The sequence below is a fragment of the Macaca mulatta genome, chromosome 7 (genome assembly GCF_049350105.2).
Source record: "Macaca mulatta isolate MMU2019108-1 chromosome 7, T2T-MMU8v2.0, whole genome shotgun sequence".
In the NCBI taxonomy this organism is placed as follows: domain Eukaryota; kingdom Metazoa; phylum Chordata; class Mammalia; order Primates; family Cercopithecidae; genus Macaca; species Macaca mulatta.
This window is the reverse complement of record NC_133412.1, coordinates 92037461-92061846: the sequence shown is the minus strand read 5'-3', so window position 1 is coordinate 92061846 and position 24386 is coordinate 92037461. Positions and strand designations below refer to the sequence as shown.

At 39.0% G+C, this 24386-nt stretch overlaps 1 protein-coding gene and 1 non-coding gene across 10 annotated transcripts in view; one reads left to right on the top strand and one right to left on the bottom strand.

The window, feature by feature from the left end:
• TARS3 (threonyl-tRNA synthetase 3) overlaps positions 1–24386 on the top strand; it is a 78207-nt gene that overhangs the window by 28749 nt on the left and 25072 nt on the right. For 5 of the 9 annotated variants that reach the window (XR_013396033.1, XM_015143193.3, XM_028851345.2 and 2 more), the window contains exons 11-13: positions 7685–7851; positions 9518–9680; positions 22772–22909. Coding sequence is in view for 7 of the 9 variants with exons in the window: in XM_015143193.3 (XP_014998679.3) it covers positions 7685–7851; positions 9518–9680; positions 22772–22909 (468 nt within the window). In the remaining 2 variants the exon portion in view is untranslated. Of the gene's footprint in view, positions 1–7654; positions 7852–9517; positions 9681–22771; positions 22910–24386 lie in introns of all 9 variants that reach the window. The other 4 variants (XR_013396032.1, XM_015143192.3, XM_015143191.3 and 1 more) reach the window with 1 other exon arrangement.
• LOC114680057 (small nucleolar RNA U13) lies at positions 10157–10256 on the bottom strand. The gene has a single exon (XR_003732131.2). It is a non-coding gene; the product is annotated as a small nucleolar RNA U13 (small nucleolar RNA).

Sequence of the window (24386 nt, the reverse complement as noted above, 5' to 3'; positions counted from 1 at the left end):
CTCCCAAAGTGCTAGGATTACAGGCATGAGCAACTGCGCCCGGCCTTTTTTTTTTTCTCTTTTCTGAGACGGAGTTTTGCCCTTGTCGCCCAGGCTGGAGTGCCATGGCATGATCTCAACTCACGGCAGCCTCCGCCTCCCAGGTTCAAGCGATTCTCCTGCCTCAGCCTCCCGAGTAGCTGGGAATATAGGCATGCACCACCACGCCCAGCTAATATTTTTGTATTTTTAGTAGAGATGGGGTTTCTCCATGTTGGTCGGGCTGGTCTCAAACTCCCAACCTCAGGTGATCCACCCGCCTCAGCCTCCCAAAGTGTTGGGATTACAGACGTGAGCCACCACACCTGGCCCCCACTTCTAATTATCCCAAGAGAAATAAAAACATACACCCACATCTATACAGAGACTTGTATTTGGATGTTCATAGAAGTGTTATTTATAATAGCACAAAACCTGAAACAACCCCAAATTCAACTTGTGAAAGGATAAACACAATGTCTTAAGTCCGTGCTGTGAAATACTACTCAGCATTTAAAAGCAGTGAGATACTGATATACACATGAAGGAGGAACCTCAAAAGCATTGTACTAAGCCAAAGAAGACAGTCAGAGAATACACAAGGCACCATCCCATTATATGACATTTCAGAAATGCCAAAACTGTAGTGACAGAAAGACGATCAGGAGTCCAGTGGGTGGGGAGAGGGGATTGACTCCAAAGGGTCAGGAGGGAACTTCTTGGAGTGTAGAAATGTTCCATATCTTCATTGTGGCAGAAGTTGCATGACTATATACATTTGTCAAAAGTCACTGAATTGTACACTTAAAATTGGTGAATTTTATGGCATGTAAATTATACCTCAATAAAGCCATTTTGTGGTAAAATACACATAATATAAAAATTTACCATTTTAACTATTTTTAAGTGTGCAATTCATTCTCACTAAGTGCATTCATGTTATTATGCAACCATCATGGTCCATCTCCAGAACTCTTTTCATCTTGCAAATCTGAAACTCTCCAGGACTTTGTCATCATCCTACACTTAATCTCTGTACCCACTAAACACTAACTTCCATGCCTGCCTCCCCCAGCCTCTGGTAACCACCATTCTAGTTTTTGTCGCTATGAAATTGACTATTTATAGGTGTCACATATAAATGGATTCATAGGCTATTTGACCTTTTGTAATAAAACTATTTTTTTTAAGTCTACTTTGGTATTGACATAGGCAAGCCAGCTTTCTTAACATTAGTGTTTGCATGATATATCTTTTCCTATCCTTTTATTTTCTGCCTCTGTTTCTATATTTAAAGTATGTTGCTGGAGAAAAGAATACTGTTGGGTCTTAATTTTTTTCAGTCTATCTGCCTGTGTGTTTTTTCCTCTCTGCCCTCCTCCATGTGCCTCAAGGTCCTCCCTGAGGTTCCAGTTGGTTCTGTTAGTCACCAGCCAGTAGAGGGTGTGCTTGTGGGACAGACTCTCAGTCACAGCTGGGCTGTCTCAGGGGCTGTGGTCTGGTCCAATATCAGTAGCCTTTGGCTTGGTGCCGAGTCCTAGTCTAGTCAGTAGTAGCCAGAGTGCTGGGGAAACATGGTGTGCTGAGCACAGTGGAATATATGGCTGTATTCCACCAGGAAGCATCCTTTTCCTCAGAACTGGAACTGCTGCTTTTCTGTGTAAGGGATGTAGGAGGCCAGGATAGGCTGGATGTGCACACCGTTCCCACTGAGGGAAATTCCACGATTTCTGAGTTTTTGACTTAGGTAAAATGACTTCCACTTAGGTTTAAGTAAAGGGAAGTGAACTTTTGTTTGTATATTGGTTACTGACTGTGTGGACAACTGATAGTGAATGAATAGATCTTTTTGTGACTCTCCTTGAATTTCTTTTTCTTGCATTCTGGAAAATATCTGTCAGCTGATTCTTTCTGTACCTGTCTTACCTTTTTTTAAAATTAAAATCTTTTTAAAAAAATTCTCATGCAGTAAAATTTAGGCCTTTTTGATAACATGCAGAACTGTGTTATCACCTCAACAATCAAGATACAGAACAGTTCTATCACCCCTCAAAACTCCCTCATGCCACCCTTTTAAAATCAAACCCTCCCCCACCCCGATCTCAGGGAACTGCTGATTTTTTTTTTCTCCACCCCTAAAATATTGTCATATAAATGGAATTATAATTTTATAAAGCTTTAAACACTGCTTTCACCCAGCACAACATCCTTGAGATGCATCCAAGTTGAGTGTCCCCACGGGCCTCTGCTTTTATCCCTGGACAGTATTTCATCATATGAACATACCCCTGCTTCGTATCCATCCCGCAGTTGAGGGGCATTTGGGTTGTTTTCAGTTTTTGGCAATTATGAAAACTTCCGTTATCATTCATGTACTGTTTTTTGTATGAACATAGGTTTTCATTTTACTAGAGTAAATACCTAAAAGTGTGATTTCAGGGTCATATGGTGATAGGGTTTGGCTGTGTCCCCACCCAAATCTCACCTTGAATTGTAATAATCCCCAAGTATCAGGGGTGGGGCCAGGTAGAGATAATTGAATCATGGGGGTGGTTTCCCCTATACTGTTCTCGTGGTAGTGAATAAGTCTCTTGAGATCTGATGATTTTATAAAAGGGAGTTCCCCTGCACAAAGTCTTTTGCCTGCTGCCATTTAAGATGTGCCTTTGCTTCTCCTTTGCCTTCCACCATGATTGTGAGGCCTCCCCAGCCATGCTGAACTGTGAGTCCATTAAACCTCTTTCCTTCATAAATTACCAAGTCGTGGGTATGTCTTTATTAGCAGTATGAGAATAGATATAGTAAATTTAAGTTTATAAGAAAATGCCAAACTATTTTCCAAAATGACTACTGTTTTGCATTCCCACCAGCTATATATGAGGGTTGCTTTTGTAAAGCTCGTCTCAGTCACACCTTTTGCATTTCCTGGAATCTGCCTGACTTGTTGCATGTCTTGAAACCGTGGAGTAGGGAGGGGAGTTTTTTCTCTTGTTATTATATTAATAACTCACTTGGGGAATTTTTGCTTCCTCTTCACACAACCTTAGATTCAGTGGATTTCTTTACCAAGCTTGTCTTTGTGAACATGGCAGGCCTGAAAACATTCAGCTCTTCTGCAGGGAAAGTCCTGAAAGATGCACTTCAAGGGTTTAACTGAAGAGAGTCTAGTGAAGGAAATATTTATGGAGGTAAGGGCCTGGCTAAGGTAACTAACAAGCAATGATAGATCACCCAGGGATTACCAACAGCAAGAATCCCTTCCCCTCCATCACTAGGCCTGCAGAAGTGTGGAAATGGAATAGTAATACCAGAACCCACAGAGAGCTTGAAGCCATGGAGGAGAGGCCACTCAACAGAAGCTGTAACTGTAGAATGCAGCCAGAGCCTGAATAAACCCACAGCAGGGAAGAACCACGGAGGGGAAAGAAATATCCAGACCTCTCTCTTCCACTGCCCTCTGAATCCTTTTGAACTTACCATTGGTCAAACCCAATCAGAAACCATACAGAAAGTATATTAGCATGTCAGGATTCTCCAGAAAAACAGAACCAACAGGAGATATAAGAAGAAATTTATTATGAGGAATTGGCTTGTGTGATTATGGAGGCCAAGAAATCCCATGATCTAGGGGTCCAAGAAAGTTGGAGATGTAATTCTTTTTTTTTTTTTTTTTTTTTTGAGACGGAGTCTCGCTGTGTCACCCAGGCTGGAGTGCAGTGGTGCGATCTCGGCTCACTGCAAGCTCCGCCTCCCAGGTTCACGCCATTCTCCTGCCTCAGCCTCCGAGTAGCTGGGACTACAGGCGCCCGCCACCACGCCCGGCTAGTTTTTTGTATTTTTAGTAGAGACGGGGTTTCACCATGTTAGCCAGGATGGTCTCGATCTCCTGACCTCGTGATCCACCCGCCTCGGCCTCCCAAAGTGCTGGGATTACAGGCTTGAGCCACCGTGCCCGGCCAGTTGGAGATGTAATTCTAGCCTGAGTGCAGAGGCCTAAGAACCGGGGGAGCTGATGAATCTAAAAAAAGGAGAGAGCTCAGGTACGTACACAGAGGATTAAACAGTGCTTACCATGGTCAGGGGCTGGGAGAAGATGTGGGGAGACATAGATCAAAGGATACAAAATAGCAGATATCTAGGATCAACACTGTTTGAGATCTCATGTAGAACATGAGGACTAAAGTTAACAAAATTATATTTTATCAGGGAGTTTTGTTAGATTTTAACTGCTCTTGTCACACACACAAAAAAGGTAACCCTTTTACTATTTGTGTCCCATAATATCATGTTGTGAATCTCAAATATATGTAACAAAATTTATTGAAAATTTAAAAGGCTGGGCATAGTGGGTCAAGCTTATAATCCCAGCACTGTGGGAGGCTGATGGGGGTGGATCGCCTGAAGCCAGGAGTTCAAGACCAGCCTGGCCAACATGGTGAAATGCTGTCTCTACTAAAAATACTAAAATTAGCCAGGCGAGGTGGTGCACATTTTGATCTCAGCTACTCGGGAGGCTGAGGCAGGAGAATTGCTTGAACCCAGGAGGGAGAGATTGCAGTGAGCCAAGATTGCACCTCTGCACTCCAGCCTGAGAGACAGAGCAACACTTAGTTTCAAAAAAAAAGATAAATGCTGAGGTAATATTTCTACTTATAAGATTGGTACCCATCAGCCAGGCGCAGTGGCTCATGCCTGTAATCCCAGCACTTTGGGAAGACGAGGCAGGCGGATCACGAGGTCAGGAGATCAAGACCATCTGGCTAACACGGTGAAACCCCGTCTCTACTAAAAATACAAAAAAATTAGCTGGGCATGGTGGCGGGTGCCTGTTGTCCCAGCTAATCAGGAGGCTGAGGCAGGAGAATGGTGTGAACCCAGGAGGTGGAGCTTGCAGTGAGCTGAGATCGTGCCACTGCACTCCAGCCTGGGTGACAGAGCGAGACTCCATCTCAAAAAAAAAAAAAAAAAGATTGGTACCCATTAAATAATTTTCATTGCTGAAGGAAACGTGAGGAAACACTTATCATATACTTATGGAGAAAGTTTAAATTGCTACTAAAGCAATCTGGTAATAAATATTAATGTGGAAAAAAATGCACACTCCTAGCAATATCCTTAGAGAGGAATGTAAAATATACAATTAAAATCACGTAGAAAACTTTACTGAAGAATAGTTTGTAGTATTCAAAACTGAAAAGTCTAATGTTTCTCAATCGTAGAAGGGTTAAATACTTTATATGTCCGCACAATAAAGCACTATGCAGTTACTACAAAAATATATCTATGCATACTAATTTGAAGGGGGGTTCAGTATACCTTACCGTTGAAAACTTGAAGTTGCAGAGTAAATGTATAGTGTATCCTTTTTTTTTTTATAGATAAAAGCAAAAAACAACAAAATCCTGTATGTGTGTTTTGTGTTTGCACAGTCATGTAGAAGAGGGTTGAAATACGGTAACACCAAGCCATTAGCATTATCTCAGGGCAGTAAAGGGTGGAATGAGAGAAAAATGTTAAGGTTTTCTTTGTACACCTTATTTTTTTTTCACATGAAGCATAACTTAAGCATATCGTATTATACTATTGTGTTTAAAATAAAAGTGTATCTTTTGTAAAATAATAAAATAATAATCACAGCAAATAAGCCTTTTGTGGAGCCAATAGGAGTCAGCTTTGGGGGACACAGTGCAGGGCAGAGAAGGAAGGAAAATGGGCCAAGATGAGGCGAGACAGGCAGTGGCAAATGGAGAATAACCAGCCCGACTCATCCCCTGTGCCTCTCAGCACATTCTTACCTTTTGCTTGGAGGACATTGAGGACATTGGTTTCCTCCCACAAACTCCCATCAGCCAATGTATCATCATCATGTGATGTCATTTCAATTTCACCTAAATCTGAATTGTGACATTGGCCACCATGAGTGCCCTTCATGTAAGAATGCAAGGAAAAGACGTAACTAAATGTAACTGTTTCAGCGCCAGCCTCTGTAGATGGACACTAGGGCCAAACTGATACATCAGAGCCTTCTTTTTCCATCACTCATGCCATGTTTGCCTTATCCTGGCGGCACCCCAGATGGGCTGTGTTTTATTTGGTGGGTGCATTAGTTTCCTAGGGTATTATAACAAAATACCATAAACTAAGTGACTTAAAACAACGGAAATTTATTGTCTCCCAGTTTTGGAGGCCAGAAGTGTGAAATCAAGGTGTTGACGAGGCTGTGTTCCCTCTAAAACCCGTGGGGGAATCCTTCCTTGCCTTCTAGCTATTGGTGGTTGCAAGTCATCTTTAGTGTTCCTTGACTTGTTGAAGCATCATTCCCATCCTCTGTCTTCACGTGATGTTCTCCCTGTGTGTCTTCACATTGTCTTCCCCTTGTGTGCATCTGTCTCTGTGTCCAGACTTCTCCTTTTTATACAGAGACCAGCCATATTGTATTAGAATCTACCCTAATGATCTCATTTTAATTTAATTACCTCTATAAAGACCCTACTTCCAAATAAGGACACATGCTGAAGTACTGGTCTCAAATTCCTGACCTCAGGTGATCGCTCACCTCAGCGTCCCAAAGTGTTGGGATTACAGGCATGAGCCACCACACCCTACCTGTTAATGTTTTCTAATTTAGTAAAAACAAAGAGTAGGTAAAGCAGCTCACTGAATGGCTGAGACCCAAGCTGTCTACCATGGACTGCCAAGATGCCCTGCTGAAGAATGACAGATAACATTCCTTTCAGTTATATAAAACCATTGTTAGTAATCTTAAAATGTTATGTTTTATGTTTTTTTAGCTGTGAAAAGTTTTTAAAATGTGCTCAAAGTATATATGGCATTCTAGATTTGTGCCAGATGTCCATTAAGTGATTTACAAATGTTGAGAATCTAAGTATTCTCAGAATTCTTACTTATTCAGGTTTTTGTGTTCATCCAAATTAAAATTGTCATGCAAAGGGTCCCTATCAAATACTGTCAAAACAATTTGACCTAACTGACATTTATAAAACAACAGCAGAATATGCATTTTTGGAAAGTGTACATAAAATATTTACGCAACAAAGATGACCTCATTGTTTTGTTTTTAAAGAAAGTTTAAATAAAATTAAATCTTTGCTTGGGAAAATACTCTCTTCTCCTGTCTCCAGTGATTCAATTAGGGAAGCTGTTAATAGGTAGGGAGGGAGAGAGGCCAGCTCACAACTTAATAGATATCAGCTGCTTAAATCGTTCTACACTAAAATTCTTATTTTTGTTTAAAACTAAATAAAATTATAACATGCAACATGGCATTCAGGCTTATTAAATTATGAATTTTTTCTGCTTCTTAAAAGGAAAAAACCTGTTTATCTAGAAGGACTTTGGAATTTATAGTTCCAGTGAGTTTCTATATATACTGTATTTCAATTACTACTTTTCGAAGAACTAAAACATTATATACCATATACTGTTATATGCTATAAAATAAATATACTCAATAGAAATTATACTGAGCATATGTAAATCTTTCTTTCAAGATCCAGAAACCACCACACCTAAAACTGAGGGTACATTAATCATGAATTAATATAGAACATGAGCCCAATTTGAAAATATTTGCTCATAGTGTTACTTTGCATGGAATTGTGATCTATCCTAGCAGATTTTAATGTTGAATGCATGTATCTTGAAGGAGGAATATCACAAACGTGACTTCACGGAGGTGCTCTCTCCCAACATGTACAACAGTAAACTCTGGGAAGCCTCAGGCCACTGGCAGCATTACAGCGAGAATATGTTTACCTTTGAGATTGAAAAGGACACTTTTGCCCTCAAACCCATGAATTGTCCAGGTCACTGGTGAGTATTAAAAGTAAAGCAGACCTTTTCATGAGAGCACATAGCACACTTCGTCACAGTTAGCTTTTAATATTATTATTTTGCTTTGTGGAATGAAAGAATCCCTTTAATCTGAAGAGTGGTGATAACTAATTTTTACTAAGTTGTTTCATTCTAGAGAATGGATTTACTTTTGAAAATATATTTGATCTTTGGCAGGTATGGAATGTTAGCTGGTAACCATTGCATTTTTTGTGCCGATTAAAGGGTAATGTTATGTGTCAATTTTATAAGTTTTGTAATATTTGTCCTATAGTAATGCACTTCAAATGTTCATATTTGCAGAATATTTAGTTCTTTCATGCTGTTTGGGTGGATTATAACAAGATCAATGAGGTCATAATCAATGGGTTTTTGGATTTCACTGATTCCAAGATACCATTTTTTTCCGCATTTCAACATTTCTGAAGTTGAAATGCATCTTATAGTTGGTGGCATCTTAGCCTTGTGTCATAATTTAATTAATAGGTTATTTTCTTTCTTTGTAGCACATAAAATAAAGATATATTTTACAATCAATGCTGTCTTTGATTCTATGAAAGACTAATTATCATAAAGTTGGTATGCAAATTCAACCTTGTAAGACAAACATATTTTACAACTGAAATTGAATAGGCATAATTGTCCACAAAAAGAATCCCAACAATCATAGTTTTTGTATTATCAACATATATAGTTTCAAGTAAATTTACATAGAAGATAATTATTAAAACCGATAACTGAACACTGAAGAAAGCTCTTTGCCCTTTTAAGTGAAGACAAGTAGAAATTTAACTTTATGATGATGTCATGTAAAAAATACATATAACTTTAATTTTAGGAATACTGGCATGTAAACATTCTGTACGTTCTCTTTCTAAGCAGAAGGTAGAAGCTACGCTAGTGTTTTGCATTGTAAAACACTTGCGTTAACAACTTCTTAACTCATTTTCTCAAAGGCATCCTTTAAAATTATAGCCTCACACTTTAGCTATAATGAAAGTAGAGAATTTAAGTTTGTCTTTTTACACCTCAGAATAAGGAAGCAAGACCACGATGGCTTAGAGGCAGTGGGATATGGAAGCCAGGAGTGCTTTCTGCAGGAGAGAAGTCTTTCATTCAACAGAGAACATAGCTGAGTGGTTTTTGTGCTTAGAGCTAGAAGTGCAGAGGTGATTAAGACACAAACCATTCCCTCATGGAGCTCATAAGCAGAGTGGGCAGGGCCATGCATGTAGACAATCTGTTATTAAAAAACCAGTGCCATAATGATGGCATGTTTGAGGTGTTCCAGGAGCCTGAGGAGAAACTGCCTAATCCTGTCTAGGGAAATGTCTAGGAGGGCTTCATTTAAGAAGTAGCCTTTGAAATGAATTAAACAGTAAATGGTGATTCACTGTATGGATGAGGGAAGGGAACAGCATTTCTGGGAAGAGATAATAGACAAGCTTCTTTCTTAGAGTGCTGCAGTGATGTAAATGCAAGGTTCACTAATTTCTGGAAGAAATGTTTTCTTTAACTTGGTGATCTAAGAACTGGAATAAGGAGTTTATGAATTTTGAGGCTTAATTCTAATTTCTTTATAGTTAGATAATTATTTAATCTTTCTGTGCTGTGTAAAAGCTGTGTGTTTCTGCATCTTTTCTAGTCTAATGTTTGCCCATCGTCCACGATCTTGGAGGGAAATGCCTATGAGATTTGCTGATTTTGGAGTTCTGCATAGAAATGAACTGTCGGGGACTCTCAGCGGCTTGACCAGAGTCAGGCGCTTCCAGCAGGATGATGCTCACATCTTTTGCACAGTGGAGCAGGTAAACACTAACACAGAGTGAAGCATGGTGGTCACAAATTCAGTGTGATGCCCTGAACACATCTTGTATTCTTTCAGAGTTACTGAAACATAGATGTTTGGTCTAGTCTCTGAGATCTCATTCAGCTCTAACCTGCTGTGATTCTCTAAATTAGGTCAACAGGTTAATCATCTCTTGACATGAAATGTGTTACTTTTTCTTTGGCTTCCTTCAGTGATTTTATTAACCTGAATTCCATTAAGTGGAGTATTTTAAGGGATTTGGTGGAATTCTGGATGTTTTGTTTTTCAATATTGCCTAGAACTTAAAATTTACTTTTTCAAGTTTTTGTGTTAATTCAAGTTAAAATTACCATGCAAAGGGTCACTATCAAACAATTTGACCTAATTGATGTTTATATAACAGCAGGAGAATATACATTCTTTGGTTTTCATGTTGGATGGTTAATGTGCCAGTGTTGTATCCAATGTGCTTCATGTTGGATGGGTGATATGCTAATGTTGTACCAAGGTGTGAGGGAGGCACATCTTACAAGTGTGTACACCCAATCATCACGCTTAGGAACTACAAAAGGATCAGAGTGTTTGTTTTTTGAAATTGTACATAGAATATTTACTAAGATAGACCATATTCTGGACCATAAAACAAGTCTCAATAAGTTGAAAGGGATTCAATTAAAACAAAATGTTTAATTAACCCAAATGTTTAACCCTAATCCTGACTGATCACAATAGAATTAAAAATAGATAACACAAAATCACAAAGGAAAATTAGATAATTTTATGTAACAAATGAAATAAAACACATCAAAATTTGTGGGATGCCATTTAAGTGGTATTTAGAGGGATGTTTACAGCAGTGAATACCTGCATTAGAAAAGAAAAATCAATGACTTAGCTTTTACTTAAGATAGAAAAAGAAGAACAAATTACACCCAATGTAATGGAAGCAAAAGAAAGAAAATAAGAAGGAGCAGAGCAGAAATCACTGAAATAGAAAAAGAAAATGAAGAATATAAATAAAACAAAAGCTGGTTCTCTGAGAAGTCAGACTGATGAGGGGAAAAAGAGAAGGCACAAATAAAAATGTCAGGAATAAGACAGATGTCATCACTACAGATTCTGTAGCTATTAAAAAGATAAGGCAGTTTTATGAATAACTTTATGCTAATACATTTGACAGCTTAGATGAAATGGATAAATCCTTGAAGGACACAAACTATTCAGCTTTACTCAAGAAGAAGTAGATCATCTGAATAGCCCTGTGTGTACTACAGAAATTTGATTAATAGTTAAAAACCTTCCTACACAGAAAATTCCAGGCCAAGATGGTTTTACTGGTGAATTCTACCAAACATTAAAGAAGGAATAATACCAATCTGGAGATATTCTTCCAGAAAATTGAAGAGGAGGAGATCTTCACCACCTCATGAAGCTAATGAATCTAATCTTGCACTGATAGAAAAATAAGACAAAGAAATTTAAAAAAAACTACTGAATATCTCAAAGAACTTAAACAACATTTTAGTTGTCAAATCTAGTAATTTTTTGAGAAGGACCTGTTAATCAAATGGACTGAATCCCAGGAATGAAAAGTTAGTTTAACATTAGAAAATGAATCATTGTAATTCCCCACATTCACAAACTAAAACAAAGAAAACAAAAAGACAAAAAACATATGATCTTCTCAGTAGATGCAGGAAAAAGTATTTGGCCAAATTGTACATCCATATCTGATAAAACTCTCAAAACTAGAAATGGAAGGGATCTTTCTTAACCTGATAAAAGGCCTCTATGAAAAACCTACAGTTCTCATACTTAGTAGTGAAAGTCTGAATGCTTTACTCTTAAAATCAGGAATTAGGTAAGGATTCTCTCATTACTTCTCTGATCATTGTACTGCAGGTACTTTCTGATGCAGTAAGTTAAGAAAGAGAAATAAAAAACACCTAGATTGGAAAGAATTAAAACTCTTGTAAATGATATAATCTATGTAGAGATTAGATGGAATCTTCAAAAAGCTATTAGAAGTAAGGTGAATTTAGAAAAATTGTGTGGAATATCAATATATAAAAATCAATTGTATATGCATTTCACAACAATAAACCCTTAGAAATTGCAAATAAGAAACAATTTATAATAGCATCACAAAACATGATAATACTTTGGGATAAAACTGACAAATATGTTGCTGTGGACTGAGTTGTGACTCCCACAATTTATATGCTGAAGTCCTAACTCCCAATGTGATGGTGTTTGGAAATGGGGCTTTTGGGAATTAATTAGGTATAGATGAGATCATGAGGATGGAGCCCTCATGATAGGATTAGTGCCCTTTTAAGGAGATACCAGAGGCTTCCTTTTTGTCTCTGCCATGTGAGGACACAGTGAGAAGTCAGCCATCAGCAAACTGGGAAGAAAGCCCTCACCAAGGAATTGAATCAGCTGGCACATTGATCTTGGATCTCCCAGCCTGCAGAACTGTGAAGAATGAATTCTTCTTATTTAAGCCACACAGCCTATGGTTTTTCATTCTGGCAGCCCAAGCTGGTAATACATAGGTACACAACCTATACAGTGAAAACTTTAAGACATTGCTGAGATAAATTTAAAGAAGGCCTAAATACTGGCCTCATAAAATGAGTTAGGGAGGATTCCCTCTTTTTCTATTGATTGGAATAGTTTCAGAAGGAATGATACCAGCTCCTCCTTTTACCTCTGGTAGAATTCAGCTGTGAATCCGTCTGGTCCTGGATTTTTTTGGTTGGTAGGATATTAATTATTGCTTCAATTTCAGAGCCTGTTATTGGTCTATTCAGAGATTCAATTTTTTCCTGGTTTAGTCTTGGGAGGGTGTATGTGTCCATGAATTTATCTATTTCTTCTAGATTTTGTAGTTTATTTGTGAAGAGATGTTTATAGTATTCTCTGATGGTAGTTTGTATTTCTGTGGGGTCAGTGGTGATATCCCTTTTATCATTTTTTATTGCATCTATTTGATTCTTCTCTTTTCTTCTTTATTAGTCTTGCTAGAGGTCTATCAATTTTGTTGATCTTTTCAGAAAACCAGCTCCTGTATTCATTGATTTTGTGAAGGGTTTTTTGTGTCTCTATCTCCTTCACTTCTGCTCTGATCTTAGTTATTTCTTGCCTTCTGCTCGCTTTTGAATGTGTTTGCTCTTGCTTCTCTAGTTCTTTTAATTGTGATGTCAGGGTGTCAATTTTAGATCTTTCCCGCTTTCTCTTATGGGCATTTAGTGCTATATATTTCCCTCTACACACTGCTTTAAATGTGTCCCAGAGATTCTGGTATGTTGTATCTTTGTTCTCATTGGTTTCAAAGACTATCTTTATTTCTGCCTTCATTTTGTTATGTACCCAGTAGTCATTCAGGAGCAGGTTGTTCAGTTTCCATGTAGTTGAGCGATTTTGAGTGAGTTTCTTACTCCTGAGTTCTAGTTTGATTGCCCTGTGGTCTGAGAGACAGTTTGTTGTAATTTCTGTTCTTTACATTTGCTGAGGAGTGCTTTACTTCCAACTATGTGGTCAATTTTGGAATAAGTGCAATGTGGTGCTGAGAAGAATGTATATTCTGTTGATTTGGGGTGGAGAGTTTTGTAGATGTCTAGTAGGTCCGCTTGGTGCAGAGCTGACTTCAATTCCTGGATGTCCTTTTTAAGTTTCTGTCTTATTGATCTGTCTAATGTTGACAGTGGGGTATTAAAGTCTCCCATTATTATTGTGTGGAAGTCTAAGTCTCTTTGTAGGTCTCTAAGGACTTGCTTTGTGAATCTGGGTGCTCCCGTGTTGGGTGCATATATATTTAGGATAGTTAGCTCTTCTTGTTGAATTGATCGCTTTACCATTATGTAATGGCCTTCAAAGCCTGGGAGAGACACAACAAAAGAAGATAATTTTAGACCAATATCCCTGATGAACATCGATGCAAAAATTCTCAATAAAATACTGGCAAACTGAATCCAGCAGCACATCAAAAAGCTTATCCACCATGATCAAGTGGGCTTCATCCCTGGGATGCAAGGCTGGTTCAACATCTGCAAATCAATAAATGTAAATGTAATCCAGCATATAAACAGAACCAAAGACAAAAACCACATCATTATCTCAATAGATGCAGAAAAAAACCTTTGACAAAATTCAACAGCCCTTCATGCTAAAACCTCTCAATAAATTCGGTATTGATGGGACATATCTCAAAATAATAAGAGCTATTTATGACAAACTCACAGCCATTATCATACTGAATGGGCAAAAACTGGAAGCATTCCCTTTGAAAACTGGCCCAAGACAGGAATGCCCTCTCTCACCACTCCTATTCAACATAGTGTTGGAAGTTCTGGCTAGGGCAATCAGGCAAGAGAAAGAAATAAAGAGTATTCAATTAAGAAAAGAGGAAGTCAAATTGTCCCTGTTTGCAGGTGGCATGATTGTATATCTAGAAAACCCCATCATCTCAGCCCAAAATCTCCTTAAGCTGATAAGGAACTTCAGCAAAGTCTCAGGATACAAAATCAGTGTGCAAAAATCACAAGCATTCTTATACACCAGCAACAGACAGAGAGCCAAATCATGAGTGAACTCCCATTCACAATTGCTTCAAAGAGAATAAAATGCCTAGGAATCCAACTTACAAGGGATGTGAAGGGCCTTTTCAAGGAGGACTACAAACCACTGCCAAACAAAATAAAAGAGGACACAAACAAATGGAAGAGCATTCCATGCTCATGGGTAGGAATAATCAATATCGTGAAAATGGCCATACTGCCCAAGGTAATTTATAGATTCGATGCCATCCCCATCAAGATACCAATGACTTTCTTCACAGAATTGGAAAAAACTACTTTAAAGTTCTTATGGAACCAAAAAAGAGCCCACATTGCCAAGTAATCATAAGCCAAAAGAACAAAGCTGGAGGCATCACACTACCTGACTTCAAACTATAATACAAGGCTACAGTAACCAAAACAGCATGGTACTGGTACCAAAATAGAGATCTAGACCAATGGAACAGAACAGAGCCCTCAGAAATAATACCACACATCTACAACCTTCTGATCTTTGACAAACCTGACAAAAACAAGAAATGGGGAAAGGATTCCCTATTTAATAAATGTGCTGGGAAAACTGGCTAGCCGTATGTAGTAAGCTGAAACTGGATCCCTTCCTTACACCTTATACAAAAATTAATTCAAGATGGATTAAAGACTTAAATGATAGACCTAAAACCATAAAAACCCTAGAAGAAAACCTAGGCAATACCATTCAGGACATAGTCATGGGCAATGACTTCATGTCTAAAACACCAAAAGCAATGGCAACGAAAGCCAAAATTGACAAATAGGTTCTAATTAAACTGAAAAGCTTCTGCACAGCAAAAGAAACTACCATCAGAGTGAACAGGCAACCTACAGAATGGGAAAAAATTTTTGCAGTCTTCTCATCTGACAAAGGGCTAATATTCAGAATCTACAAAGAACTCAAACAAATTTACAAGAAAAAAACAACCCCCTCAAAAAGTGGGTGAAGGATATGAACAGACACTTCTTGAAAGAAGACATTTATGCAGCCAACAGACACATGAAAAAATGCTCATCATCACTGGCCATCAGAAATGAAAATCAAAACCACAATGAGATACCATCTCACACCAGTTAGAATGGCGAACATTAAAAAGTCAGGAAACAACAGGTGCTAGAGAGGATATGGAGAAATAGGAACACTTTTACACTGTGGGTGGGACTGTAAACTAGTTCAACCATTGTGGAAGACAGGGTGGTGATTCCTCAAGGATCTAGAACTAGAAATACCATTTGACCCAGCCATCCCATTACTGGGTGTATACCAAAGGATTATAAATCATGCTGCTATAAAGACACATACACACGTTTGTTTATTGCGGCACTATTCACGATAGCAAAGACTTGAAACCAACCCAAATGTCCATCAGTGACAGACTGGATTAAGAAAATGTGGCACATATATACCATGGAATACTACGCAGCCATAAAAAAGGATGAGTTCATGTCTTTTGCAGGGACATGGATGCAGCTGGAAACCATCATTCTCAGCAAACTGTTGCAAGGACAAATAACCAAACACCGCATGTTCTCACTCATAGGTGGGAATTGAACAATGAGAATACTTGGATACAGGAAAGGGAACATCACACACCGGGGCCTGTTGTGGGGTGGGAGGAGGTGGGAGGGACAGCTTTAGGAAATATACCTAATGTAAATAACAAGTTAATGGGTGCAGCACACCAACATGGCACATGTATACATATGTAACAAACCTGCACGTTGTGCACATGTACCCTAGAAATTAAAGTATAATAAAAAAAAATGAAGGCCTAAATAAATGAAATATACCTTGTTCACGGGTTGGAAGACTAAATATTATTAAAATATCAATTATCCCCAAATTAATCTATAAAGTCAGTACAATCCCAGTCAAAACCCAAGCAGACTTTTTTTCTCTGTAAGAGTTGACATGCTGATTCTAAAATTCATATAGAAATCACAAGAACCTAGAATAGCCAAAAGAACTTTGAAAAATAAAAACAAATTTGGAAGGCTCACTATGCTTGATTTCAAGAATTATTAGAAACTACAGTAATCAGGCTGGTCTAGATAGACAAATCAGCAAAACAGAGTCTAGAAATAGACACAAATATATGGACAACTGATTTTTAATTAAGATTCAAAGGCAATAAAATGGAGGCAAGATAATATTTTCAACAAATGATGCTGGAATGATTGTGTATCCATATGCAAAACATGAGGTATGAGGATTCATACCTCATACCATATGAAAAAATTAAGATGAATCACAGGCCTAAATGTAAAACCTAAAAATGCAAAACAAAACTTCTAGAATAAAAATTGGGGAAAATCTTTGCGATTAGGTGATAGGTGATGATTTCTCAGATATGACACCAAAGGGCAATCCATAAAAGAAAAAAGTTGATAAATTGGATTCCCCAAAATTTAAAACTTCTGCTCTTCAAAAGATACTGATCAGACACAGGAAAGACAGGTCACAGACTGGGAGAAAATATTTGTGAGGCATATATCAAATAAAGGACTTAAATCCAGAATACTTAATGAATATTCAAACCTCAATAAGAAAACAGACAACCCAGTTAAACAATGAGCAACAAAGACCTGCTTTGGGGCAGATGAAGTAGGTGCTTTCCCTATCCTTCCCTCTAAGTACAAGTAAAAACCTTGGATAGTATATATAAAACAAACACGAGACTCTGAAATGTGGTGAGAACAAAGGCACACTGGCTATGGACATCAGGACCTAAGAAACAACATGATAGTGAGTTTCTTAGGTGTTTTTTTCCACATATATTCCAGACTTGGCAACCAACAAATGCCAACAGGCATAGATAAAATAGGCCAACAGAAGTCTGCTTGCTGTAGCCAAAGGACTGGGAAAGGGGCAACCTAGAAAGACAGAAAAGTTTTAGACAATATCTAAAACTTTTTTTTAGCCAGACACCACAGAAAAAAACTGTGGCCCTTTATATGCCAGCAAAGGCTGATTGAGGAGCTTATATTTTAACTCTCACCAGGCTCTAAATAAGTACCCCAACACCTGTTGGAATGGGTAAGAGAAGGCTTATTAGGAAGCTGGGACTTTTACTCCTTTGTTAACAGGATATCCCATTCCCCTCCCCCAACCCAGCAGTATCAGTGAAGACTATGTGGGGGAGCTTGGACTTTCACCGTCCCCTGGAAGTAATGAGGTGCCTCTTCCACTCCTGCTTGAGTAGTATCAGAAGACATCTAGTGGAAAGATAAGACTTTTTCACTGCCCATTGGTCATGAGGCCATGCATTCTATGTGCAGTAATGGCCATGGAGGGGGAGCTAGAACACCCATGCAACCCAGAAGTAATGAGGAACTCCTCTCCCCTTACTTCCTTTCCAAAAGCTTGGACTACTTTTCCCACCTGACAGTAACTGGCCAGTACTGTCTTCCCCCTGCTGGAAGAGCATCAGTGGAAGTCAGCTAAAACAACATTTAAGATCCAGAGGCTTATTATAAAACCCAAAATGTCCAGGTTTAAGAAATTGAAAATCACTCATCATGCTAAGAACAAGAAAAATCTCAACTTGAATTTAAAAAGGCAATCTATGAACAGTAACACTGAGATAACAAAGATGTTACAATTGTCTGACAGATATTTTAAAGCAACCACCATAAAAATGCAATTACTAACTAATGAGCAATTACTAACACACTTGAAACAAACAAAAATTACAAAGTCAGCAAATAAACAGAAAATCTCAGGAAAGAAATAGAAGATATAAAGAAGAACCAAATGGTAATTTTGAACTGAGAAATATAATATTCAGTGAATAGATTCATAAGCAGAATGGTAAAGACAGACTTGAAGACAAGAACAGAAATTACCCAATCTGAAAAACAGAGAGAAAACAGACTGAAAGAGAAAAGGACAGAGCCTGAGAACAGTGGGATATAACAAGATATCTGACATTCATATCATCATAATGTTGAAAGGAGAGGAGACTGAAGGTGGGAGTGAAAAAGTACTCAAAGAAATAATAGCTGACAACTTGCCAAATTTGGCAAAAGCATCTACAGATTCAAGAAACTGTTCAGAATAGATTCAAAGAAACCTACACCAAGATACATCATAGTAAACTGAAAACTAAAGACAAAGAAAAAGCTTGCAAGCAATGAGAGAGAAATGATGCATTACCTTTAAAGAGAAAAACAATTTGATAGCAATTTCTCATTAAAAAACAAAAACAAAAAAAATCCTGGAGGCCAGGAGGAAGTGGCACAATACTTTTCAAGTGCTGAAAAAAGAAAAAGGAATTTTCAACCCAGAAATCTATGTCTATAGAAAATACCCTTCAGGAATTGAGGGGAAATCAAGACATTGGACCCACCAAAAGAATGGCTATAGGAAGTTTTCTAAACAGAAAGGAAATGATGAAAAGAGGAGTCAGGGAACTTTAGGAAGAAAAAGATTGTGAAAATAAAAATGAGTAAATACAATATATTTTCCTTCTTTTGCGTTTTCTAAATTATGTTTGATCGTTGAAGTAAAAATCACATGCTCTTTCTGACGTTCTAAATATATGTAGAAGAAATGTTTAAGAAAATTATACTATAAATGGAGGAGGGCAAAGGGAATAAAAGTTTCTGTACTTCACCTGAGCTGGTAAAGTGACAATATCTAGACTGATAAGTTATATAATACCTAGAAAACCCACTGAAAAACAAAACTATAGACAGAGATACACTAAGAGAACCTATAGATAAATTGGAATTGAATTCCAAAAAATTATTAAAAGTAATCCATAGGAAGACAGGAAAAAGAAAACAGAAATGAATAACAAGAGAGAACAAGAAGGAAACAAAAAGGCAGTGTAAAGCCTTAACATATTACATTAAGTGTAAATGATCTAAATAAACCAATTAAAAGAGATTGACATAGTGGATTAAAAAATATGACCCAGGCTGGGCGAGGTGGCTCATGCCTGTAATCCCAGCACTTTGGGAGGCCAAGGCAGGCAGATCACGAGGTCAGGAGTTCAAGACCAGCCTAACCAACATGGTGAAACCCCATCTCTACTAAAAATACATAAATTAGCTGGGTGTGGTGGTGCACACCTGTAATCCCAGCTATTGAGGATGCTAAGGCAAGAGAATCACTTGAACTTGGGAGGCAGAGGTTGCAGTGAGCCGAGAGCATGCCATTGCACTCTAGCCTGGGCGACAGTGATATTCCATCTCAAAAAAAAAAAAAAAGACCCAACAATATGCTTCCTACAAGAAATACACTCCAACTAATAACACTAAAGTCAGATTGAAAGTAAAAGGATGGTAAAATATTATACAAATAATCAAAAGCAATCTAGGATGGCTATATTAATATCAGATAAAATAGTCTTCAAGACAGAGATTATATAATGATAAAAGGGTCAATCCACCGCAGAGACATAGCAATCCTAAATGTGTGGGCATCACACAACAGAGCTGCAAAATATATAAAGCAAAAACTGATAAATTGAAAGGAGAAATAGACAAATTCACAATTATATTTGGAAACTTCAACACCCCTCTCTCAAAAAAGAACAGAACAACTAGGCAGAAAATCAGCAATGATACAGAAGAGCTCCGCTATACAATCAACCTAACTGACTTGTGTAGAGCACCCAACAACAGCAGAACACATATTCTGTTCAAGTGCCCACAAAACATTTAAACTATGGTGGATCATATCCTGGGCCATCAAACAAACCTCAACAAGTTTAAAAGAATTGAAATTATACAAAGTGTTTTTTCCAAAGCCATGGAATTAAAGTAGAAATCAATAGCAGGATGTTAACAGGAAATCTTTTTTTCTTTTTTTTTTTTTTTTTTTTTTTTTGAGATGGAGTTTTGCTGTTGTCACCCAAGCTGGAGTACAATGGTGCAATCTTGCTTACTGCAATCTCCACCTCCCAGCTTCTGCCTCAGCCCCCTGAGAAGCTGGAATTACAGGTGTGCTCCACCATGCCTGGCTAATTTGTGTGTGTGTGTGTGTGTGTATTTTTAGTAGAGGCGGAGTTTCACCATGTTGGCCAGGCTAGTCTCAAACTCCTGACCTCGGGTGATCCACCCGCCTTGGCCTCCCAAAGTTCTGGGATTACAGGAATGAGCCAACATACCCGGCTGATAACAGGAAATCTATAAGCCCTATTGATCACTGTATCTAAACATATTATTACTTCCTGGTAATTTCATTCTTTCCTGAATTCCCTTCATCCTGCAGAGTGCTTAGCATGTGGGAAGTTATTGTTTATGTTATGTTTGTATTAGTCAGTGTTCACCAAAGAAACAGAGACAGTAGAATATATAGATATATGAGGAGATTTATTACGGGAATTGGCTCACTTGATTTTGGAGGCTGAGAAGTCCCATGATATGCCAATTAAAAACTGGAGAAAGGCCAGGCATGGTAGCTCACGCCTGTAATCCCAGCACTTTGGGAGGCCGAAGCGGGCAGATCACCTGAGGTTGGGAGTTCAAGACCAGACTGACCAACATGGAGAAACCCTGTCTCTACTAAAAATACAAAATTAGCCGGGCGTGGTGGCGCATGCCTGTAATCCCAGCTACTCAGGAGGCTGAGACAGGAGAATCGCTTGAACCCGGGAGGCAGAGGTTGCGGTGAGCCGAGATCGCGCCATTGCACTCCAGCCTAGGCAACAAGAGTGAAACTGCATCTCAAAAAAAAAAAAAAAAAAGGCTGGAGAACTAGGAAAGCTGATGGTATAACTCCCAGTTTGAGGCCAAAAGCCTCAGTGGTATGAGCAGAGGAGGGAGCTGGTGTAAGTTCCAGAGTCGGTGGGCCTGAGAACCAGGAGCTCCAGTGTCTGAAAAGAGGAGAAAATAAATGTCCCAACTCAAAAAGAGACAGAATTTGCCCTTCCTCTACCTTTGAGTTCTATTTTTGCCCTCAACAGATTGGATGAGGCCCACCCACACTGGGGAGGGTGGAAGTTGTTTACCTATTCCACTGATTCAGATGCTCATCTCTTCAAGAAACACCCTCACAGGCATTCCCAGAAATAAATGTAAAGGTGGCCAGCTGTCTGTCATCTCTTAGCTCAGTCGAGTTGACACTTAAAAACAGCCATCACAAGCCATTATCCTCAGCAAACTAACACAGGAACAGAAAACTAAACGCCCTATGTTCTCACTTATAAGTGGGAACTGAACAATGAGAACAGATGGACACAGGGAGGGGAACAACACACACTGGGGCCTGTCGGAGGGAAGCTGGGGGAGGAAGAGCATCAGGATAAATAGCTAATGCATTCTGGGCTTAAATACCTAGGTGATGGGTTGATAGGTGGAGCAAACCACCATGGCACACATATACTTATGTAATAAACTACACATCCTGCATATGTACCCAGGAACTTAAAAAAAACAAAAACAAAAAACAAAAAGACTAGGTATAGTGGCTCACGCCTATAATCCCAGCACTTTGGGAGGCTGAGGCAGGTGAGTCACTTGAGGCCAGGAGTTCAAGACCAGCCTGGCCAACATGGCGAAACCCCTTCTCTACTAAAAAAAAAAAAATACAAAAATTAACCAAGTATGGTGGTGAGCACCTGTAGTTCCAGCTACTCGGGAGACTGAGGCATAAGAATCACTTGAACCCGAGAGGCAGGTTGCAGTGAGCTGGGATCACACCACTCCATTCCAGCCTGGGTGACAGAGCAAGACTGTCTCAAAAAACAAAACAAAACAAGGAACTAGCCATCGCAGTTAATGAAAGAAAGACTTGATATCTCAAATCCATAAAATTCCCTGCATTTCAGGTGCTTCTCTCTGGTTTAAGCCACCATCATCTTGCTCCTAATTGACTCCACCAGCTTCCTGATGGGGCTGTCTTCTAATCTTGCCAATTAATTCCACATACTGTGAAAGAAAGAACACATTGGGTCATGTTAGTCCACTGCTTAAACAAAACAAAACAAAAACCCTTCATTGCCTCCCCATTGTTCTCAGGCTAAAAAATCCATACATTCACCTGGCTTTGAAAGCACTTAATTTTCTCTGGCCCCTGCCTGCCTCTAGCCTGCTCACCTACCACGCTGCCCCTCTGCCCTTCATCCCATCATATGCAGCCCCTGACTTAGTCTGCTCCTGTGTCCACTGAGCCTTCAACTCAAGGTGTCCTCTGCTCACAGAGCTCCTGAGCTACCATTCCATGCAGAGCGTTTGCTTGTCCCCTGCTGCAGCTCAGTCTCACTTCCTCTGGGCAGCCCCTCCTTGCCGTTCTCCTGTGTGTGGCGCTGCCTTTTCACAGTACAGTTCCCTCGCCTACTCCTCCGTTCCCTGCTCTGGCCTGGAGAATCTGCCAGCCCGATGAAGATTCAACTCAGGATTGGATGAACAACCAAAACAGGGTCACCAACTGTACTCCATTAAAAACATACTTTATTTCTGTCTGGCATGAAGAAATTTATTTTTTAAAACATAAATGAATTTAATTTGATGTTCTTTTTGAATGTTTCATTTGCTTTGATTTCAGATTGAAGAAGAAATAAAGGGGTGTTTGCAGTTTTTGCAATCTGTTTACTCAACATTTGGCTTCTCCTTTCAATTAAACCTGTCAACAAGGCCGGAAAACTTCCTAGGAGAGATTGAGATGTGGAATGAGGCTGAGAAGGTAAAAGACACACCTCGTACTTCCTCTTCATTTTAGTCATATGGAAAACACCTGAGAGGCTGCGATTCTTTGCAGGAGGATGCAATAATTTGTAATAGAAATTTTGAAACTGGAAATTGTGGGATAAATGTATAGGTTGTAGAATGTGGTTATCCCGTTTTCTTTGTGATGGTGGTAATAATAATACCTTACATTTGCTTCACACTTAAAGTTCATGTCTGGCTTTTACTTACAGTCTTTCAGTGCTGGTCACTAAGAATTGGCTCAGGTTTTTAAAGAAATCTTCTGATTGCTATAACTCTTGGTTTGTGAGGTTTATTTTAAACCATTGCCTGTTGAGTCATCTTAGTTCAACTGTAGAGTCCCAGGGCTGCATGGTCTAGATGTAGATGTGCATACTTGATGCTGGAGTCCCCTTCATAGTCACGTCCTGTCATGCCCTGCCCTGTGTCTGTCTGAAGACACCCATGCTCAAAGACGTTACATCTAAGCTTTGCAAAACCAAGATAAGGAACTCATCACATTGCTTTTTTTTCCTTAATAAACAAAGGATATAGTGTGTTTCCTGTGTTCGCTTTTATTAAAAATGAGGATGGTGTCATGGCCAGATACCCTGCTCTGCCTGTTAGTTCTCCTCTCCTTGGAATATAATAGTCCCCACTTATCCATGGGGAATAAGACCCCAAGTGGATGCCTGAAACCCTGGATGGTACCAAATTGACGGCAATCAGGTTAGGACACCTATCTGTTCATGCCTTCACCCACAAATGTAATGCCCTTTTTTTTTTTTTTTTTTTCTTTTTTTTTTGAGACGGGGTCTTGCTCTTTTGCTCAGGCTGGAGTGCAGTGGCGCAATCTCAGCTCACTGCAAGCTCCACCTCCCAGGTTCATGCCATTCTCCTGCCTCAGCCTCCCGAGTAGCTGGGACTACAGGCGCACGCCACCACACCTGGCTAATTTTTTGTATTTTTAATAGATACGGGGCTTCACCATGTTAGCCAGGATGGTCTCGATCTCCTGACCTCCTGATCCTCCCACCTCGGCCTCCCAAAGTGCTGGGATTTAATGCCCTTTCTTAACTAAGCACTTTTCATACACTGTGGCTGGAACTTTTGCAATGTGAGGTGCAACAGCAAAACTAGCATGAATTTTTTTTTCCTTCTTCACTAATTCACAACTTACCCAATGGATAGAAGATTTTTTTTTTTAACCATAGCTCTTAGAAACTTCAGCATAGGATTTTTTTTCCTTATTAAATTGATAACTTTCACCTTTTCACTTAAAGGAAGCATTTTGTGGCTTCACTCTGGCATATCCAGATTGCTAGTAACACAACTCTTGTGCTTTGAGGCCATGGTTAAGGAAAATAAGGGTGATGTGAACGTAATCACTGTGATACTGCACAGGTGATTTGAAACATGACAGCTCGTAAAGTGACTAACAGGTGGGCAGTGCACCCAGCATGGAGACTCTGGAC